At 43.9% G+C, this 7,249-nt stretch overlaps 1 protein-coding gene across 1 annotated transcript in view; it reads left to right on the top strand.

Moving 5' to 3' along the window:
- Positions 1 to 4,329, top strand: part of LOC139384905 (gamma-crystallin C-like) — a 9,597-nt gene extending 5,268 nt beyond the window's left edge. Inside the window, exons 4-6 of the mRNA XM_071129806.1 lie at positions 2,078 to 2,213; positions 2,870 to 3,009; positions 3,753 to 4,329. Coding sequence (XP_070985907.1) covers positions 2,078 to 2,213; positions 2,870 to 3,009; positions 3,753 to 3,888 — 412 coding nt within the window. The 3' untranslated portion in view covers positions 3,889 to 4,329. The remainder of the gene's footprint in view (positions 1 to 2,077; positions 2,214 to 2,869; positions 3,010 to 3,752) is intronic.
- Positions 4,330 to 7,249: the final 2,920 nt, after the last annotated feature.

Genomic DNA, 7,249 nt, shown 5'->3' with positions numbered 1-7,249 from the left:
GGAGATGGAGGGTGAGTGGGTTAGGGCTCTGTGGAGATGGAGGGTGAGTGGGTTAGGGCTCTGTGGAGATGGAGGGTGAGTGGGGTAGGGCTCTGTGGAGATGGAGGGTGAGTGGGTTAGGGCTCTGTGGAGATGGAGGGTGAGTGGGTTAGGGCTCTGTGGAGAATGGAGCGTAAGCGGGTTAGGGCTCTGTGGAGATGGAGGGTTAGTGGGTTAGGGCTCTGTGGCGATGGAGGGTTAGTGGCTTAGGGCTCTGTGGAGATGGAGGGTGAGTGGGTTAGGGCTCTGTGGCGATGGAGGGTAAGTGGGTTAGGGCTCTGTGGAGATGGAGCGTTAGGGCTCTGTGGAGAATGGAGTGTTAGTCGGTTAGGGCTCTGTGGAGATGGAGCGTTAGTGGGTTAGGGCTCTGTGGAGATGGAGGGTTAGTGGGTTAGGGCTCTGTAGAGATGGAGCGTTAGGGCTCTGTGGAGATGGAGCGTTAATGGGTTAGGGCTCTGTGGAGATGGAGGGTTAGGGCTCTGTGGAGATGGAGCGTTAGTGGGTTAGGGCTCTGTGGAGATGGAGGGTGAGTGGGTTAGGGCTCTGTGCAGATGGAGGGTTAGGGCTCTGTGCAGATGGAGGGTTAGGGCTCTGTGGAGATGGAGGGTTAGGGCTCTGTGCAGATGGAGGGTTAGGGCTCTGTGCAGATGGAGGGTTAGGGCTCTGTGGAGATGGAGCGTTAGGGCTCTGTGGAGATGGAGCGTTAATGGGTTAGGGCTCTGTGGAGATGGAGGGTTAGGGCTCTGTGGAGATGGAGCGTTAGTGGGTTAGGGCTCTGTGGAGATGGAGGGTTATGGCTCTGTGGAGATGGAGGGTGAGTGGGTTAGGGCTCTGTGGAGATGGAGGGTTAGTGGGTTAGGGCTCTGTGGAGATGGAGGGTTAGTGGGTTAGGGCTCTGTGGAGATGGAGGGTGAGTGGGTTAGGGCTCTGTGGCGATGGAAGGTTAGTGGGTTAGGGCTCTGTGGCGATGGAGGGTAAGTGGGTTAGGGCTCTGTGGAGATGGAGCGTTAGTCGGTTAGGGCTCTGTGGAGATGGAGCGTTAGTGGGTTAGGGCTCTGTGGAGATGGAGGGTTAGTGGGTTAGGGCTCTGTGGAGATGGAGCGTTAGGGCTCTGTGGAGATGGAGCGTTAGGGCTCTGTGGAGATGGAGCGTTAATGGGTTAAGGCTCTGTGGAGATGGAGGGTTAGGGCTCTGTGGAGATGGAGGGTTAGGGCTCTGTGGAGATGGAGCGTTAATGGGTTAAGGCTCTGTGGAGATGGAGGGTTAGGGCTCTGTGGAGATGGAGCGTTAGGGCTCTGTGGAGATGGATCATAAGTGGAGTGGAGCCACCTAGTGACATTAATATGTCACTGCAAAATGACACGCATTCTGTATAGAAAACTCTGGATTAGATCACATTGGACAGAAATACCTGTTTACCTCAAAAATACCAATATCTTTCAGAACAAACGAGAATAGAATCAAATAGAATAGATTTCCGAGCAGGAATTTATTTTCAGTATCATTGCAGTAATTCAGATCTGGCCAATCACGTTCTTTCACAATTACATTCTTAATGTGTTTATCCTAAGACATATAGATTTATCTTGTCCCTAGCTTTCCCCTCCACCACCCTGTTGTTGTCTGCAGTCATTGTTCCACTGTTCAGAGGTTGTGTCTATGTGTGTGTGTGGTTCAGATGGGTGGGCTACGAGCAGGAGATCTTCAGAGGTTGTGTCTATGTGTGTGTGTGTGGTTCAGATGGGTGGGCTACGAGCAGGAGATCTTCAGAGGTTGTGTCTATGTGTGTGTGTGGTTCAGATGGGTGGGCTACGAGCAGGAGATCTTCAGAGGTTGTGTCTATGTGTGTGTGTGGTTCAGATGGGTGGGCTACGAGCAGGAGATCTTCAGAGGTTGTGTCTATGTGTGTGTGTGGTTCAGATGGGTGGGCTACGAGCAGGAGATCTTCAGAGGTTGTGTCTATGTGTGTGTGTGGTTCAGATGGGTGGGCTACGAGCAGGAGAACTTCAGAGGTTGTGTCTATGTGTGTGTGGTTCAGATGGGTGGGCTACGAGCAGGAGAACTTCAGGGGACGTCAGTACCTGTGGGACATGGCAGAGAAGGGAGAGTACAACTGCTACGACAAGTGGTGTGCCCAGGTGGACCATGTCTCCTCGGTGCGCTCAGTCAAACAGGTGAGACACACACACAGACACACAGACAGACAGACAGACAGACAGACAGACAGACAGACAGACAAACACACACACACACACACACACAGACAAACACACACACACACACACATACACACACACACACACACACACACACACACACACACACACACACAGACACACACACACACACAGACACAGACACACACACACACACACACACACACACACACACACAGACAAACACACAGACAAACATAGACAAACACACACACACACACTCAGACACACACACACACACACACACACACACACACACACACACACACACACACACACACACACACACACACACACACACACACACACAGACACACACACACACACACACACACACACACACACACACACACACACACACACACACACACACACACACACACACACACACACACACACACACACACACACACACACACACACACACACAGACAAACACACACACACACACACACACTCAGACACACACACACAGGGGAAATACTCTCAAACTAAAATGACTAGCTACTAGTTTCTGTTATTGGCCAACCTGGTACAATCATCCCCCTGAGGACGACCCACACAGACTGGGACAAACACACACACACACTAACCCTCTGTGTCGTCTCTCCCAGGACTCGTCTCCTGCCCGAGCCCATCTGTTTGAGAGGGCTGGGTTCTCTGGTAAGAGGACAGAACTACAGGATGACATCCCCAACATGATGACTCGCTACAGTCTCAACAGGGCTGCCTCTATCCGTGTCCTGGGAGGAGCGTAAGTATCCCTCTATAATATACAGTCTGAACAGGACTGCCTCTATCCGTGTCCTGGGAGGGGCGTAAGTACCCCTCTATAATATACAGTCTCAACTGGGCTGCCTCTATCTGTGTCCTGGGAGGGGCGTAAGTACCCCTCTATAATATACAGTCTGAACAGGGCTGCCTCTATCCGTGTCCTAGGAGGGGCGTAAGTACCCCTCTATAATATACAGTCTGAACAGGGCTGCCTCTATCTGTGTCCTGGGAGGGGCGTAAGTACCCCTCTATAATATACAGTCTCAACAGGGCTGCTTCTATCCGTGTCCTGGGAGGGGCGTAAGTACCCCTCTATAATATACAGTCTTAACAGGGCTGCCTCTATCCGTGTCCTGGGAGGGGCGTAAGTACCCCTCTATAATATACAGTCTCAATAGGGCTGCCTCTATCCTCCCAGACCTACCAGGTCCAGATACCCAGGTCAGAGGCAAATGGCACCCTATTCCCTACATAGTGCACCCTATTCCCTACATAGTGCACCCTATTCCCTACATAGTGCACCCTATTCCCTACATAGTGCACCCTATTCCCTACATAGTGCACCCTATTCCCTACATAGTGCACCCTATTCCCTACATAGTGCACCCTATTCCCTACATAGTGCACCCTAATCACCCCATTTATTTTTCTGTCCCTGCCTGCCTGCCTGCCTGCCTGCCTGCCTGCCTGCCTGCCTGCCTGCCTTCCTGCCTGTCTCTTCAGCTGGGTGGTGTACCAGGAGCCTAACTACAGAGGTCCCCACTATGTCTTGGAGAAGCGTGACTACAACAACGCCTCTGACTGGGGCTCCCAGAGCAGCACAGTGGGCTCCATGCGACGAGTTCGCTTCAGTAACTAACAAGCTGACTCCTGAGTGGCGCAGCGGTCTAAGGCACTGCATCTCAGTGCTTGAGCCGTCACTACAGAACTGGTTCGATTCCAGGCTGTATCACAACCGGACGTGATTGGGAGACCCATAGGGCGGAGCACAATTGGCCCAGCGTCGTCCGGCTTAGGGCTTGTCCGGGGGGGGGAGGCCGTCATTGTAAATAAGCATTTGTTCTTAACTGACTTGCCAAGTTAAATAAAGATAAAAAAATTTATAAGAAAACCCTATGTAAGCCCCCTAACCTCATAAACCCCCCCTGCCCTAATCCCCCTAACCAACAGGAGGACTCCACACCAGCACCCCTTCCACCTGACACACACACACACACACACACACACTCTGTCAGCTTAATACACACACATTATGCAAAACTACCAGAACACTATTTTAATAATAAACAGTAAAAAGACAGTTGCTCGTGTTGTGTGTTGTTTTGTTTCCAGGGTTGTGATGATGATGTAACATACAGTATGTAGAGCAGATACTACTAATAACATACAGTATGTAGATACTACTAATAACATACAGTATGTAGAGCAGATACTACTAATAACATACAGTATGCAGAGCAGATACTACTAATAACATACAGTATGTAGATACTACTAATAACATACAGTATGTAGAGCAGATACTACTAATAACATACAGTATGTAGATACTACTAATAACATACAGTATGCAGATACTACTAATAACATACAGTATGCAGATACTACTAATAACATACAGTATGCAGAGCAGATACTACTAATAACATACAGTATGCAGAGCAGATACTACTAATAACATACAGTATGTAGATACTACTAATAACACATACAGTATGCAGAGCAGATACTACTAATAACATACAGTATGCAGAGCAGATACTACTAATAACATACAGTATGTAGATACTACTAATAACATACAGTATGCAGATACTACTAATAACATACAGTATGCAGATACTACTAATAACATACAGTATGCAGAGCAGATACTACTAATAACATACAGTATGCAGAGCAGATACTACTAATAACATACAGTATGTAGATACTACTAATAACATACAGTATGCAGATACTACTAATAACATACAGTATGCAGATACTACTAATAACATACAGTATGCAGATACTACTAATAACATACAGTATGCAGAGCAGATACTACTAATAACATACAGTATGCAGAGCAGATACTACTAATAACATACAGTATGTAGATACTACTAATAACACATACAGTATGCAGAGCAGATACTACTAATAACATACAGTATGCAGAGCAGATACTACTAATAACATACAGTATGTAGAGCAGATACTACTAATAACATACAGTATGCAGAGCAGATACTACTAATAAGATACAGTATGCAGATACTACTAATAACATACAGTATGCAGAGCAGATACTACTAATAACATACAGTATGCAGAGCAGATACTACTAATAACATACAGTATGCAGATACTACTAATAACATACAGTATGCAGAGCAGATACTACTAATAAGATACAGTATGCAGATACTACTAATAACATACAGTATGCAGAGCAGATACTACTAATAAGATACAGTATGCAGAGCAGATACTACTAATAAGATACAGTATGCAGATACTACTAATAACATACAGTATGCAGAGCAGATACTACTAATAAGATACAGTATGCAGATACTACTAATAACATACAGTATGCAGAGCAGATACTACTAATAAGATACAGTATGCAGAGCAGACACTACTAATAACATACAGTATGCAGATACTACTAATAAGATATAGTATGCAGATCAGATACTACTAATAACATACAGTATGCAGAGCAGATACTACTAATAACATACAGTATGCAGAGCAGATACTACTAATAACATACAGTATGCAGATACTACTAATAACATACAGTATGCAGAGCAGATACTACTAATAAGATACAGTATGCAGATACTACTAATAATATACAGTATGCAGATACTACTAATAACATACAGTATGCAGAGCAGATACTACTAATAATATACAGTATGCAGATACTACTAATAACATACAGTATGCAGAGCAGATACTACTAATAACATACAGTATGCAGAGCAGATACTACTAATAACATACAGTATGCAGATACTACTAATAACATACAGTATGCAGAGCAGATACTACTAATAACATACAGTATGCAGAGCAGATACTACTAATAACATACAGTATGCAGATACTACTAATAACACATACAGTATGCAGAGCAGATACTACTAATAACATACAGTATGCAGAGCAGATACTACTAATAACATACAGTATGTAGAGCAGATACTACTAATAACATACAGTATGCAGAGCAGATACTACTAATAAGATACAGTATGCAGATACTACTAATAACATACAGTATGCAGAGCAGATACTACTAATAAGATACAGTATGCAGAGCAGATACTACTAATAACATACAGTATGCAGATACTACTAATAACATACAGTATGCAGAGCAGATACTACTAATAAGATACAGTATGCAGATACTACTAATAACATACAGTATGCAGAGCAGATACTACTAATAAGATACAGTATGCAGAGCAGATACTACTAATAAGATACAGTATGCAGATACTACTAATAACATACAGTATGCAGAGCAGATACTACTAATAAGATACAGTATGCAGATACTACTAATAACATACAGTATGCAGAGCAGATACTACTAATAAGATACAGTATGCAGAGCAGATACTACTAATAACATACAGTATGCAGATACTACTAATAAGATATAGTATGCAGATCAGATACTACTAATAACATACAGTATGCAGAGCAGATACTACTAATAACATACAGTATGCAGAGCAGATACTACTAATAACATACAGTATGCAGATACTACTAATAACATACAGTATGCAGAGCAGATACTACTAATAAGATACAGTATGCAGATACTACTAATAATATACAGTATGCAGATACTACTAATAACATACAGTATGCAGAGCAGATACTACTAATAATATACAGTATGCAGATACTACTAATAACATACAGTATGCAGAGCAGATACTACTAATAACATACAGTATGCAGAGCAGATACTACTAATAACATACAGTATGCAGATACTACTAATAACATACAGTATGCAGAGCAGATACTACTAATAACATACAGTATGCAGAGCAGATACTACTAATAACATACAGTATGCAGATACTACTAATAACACATACAGTATGCAGAGCAGATACTACTAATAACATACAGTATGCAGAGCAGATACTACTAATAACATACAGTATGCAGATACTACTAATAACATACAGTATGCAGAG

Source organism: Oncorhynchus clarkii, chromosome 26 (assembly GCF_045791955.1).
Source record: "Oncorhynchus clarkii lewisi isolate Uvic-CL-2024 chromosome 26, UVic_Ocla_1.0, whole genome shotgun sequence".
NCBI lineage: Eukaryota > Metazoa > Chordata > Actinopteri > Salmoniformes > Salmonidae > Oncorhynchus > Oncorhynchus clarkii.
This window is presented reverse-complemented; position numbering and strand designations above follow the sequence as displayed.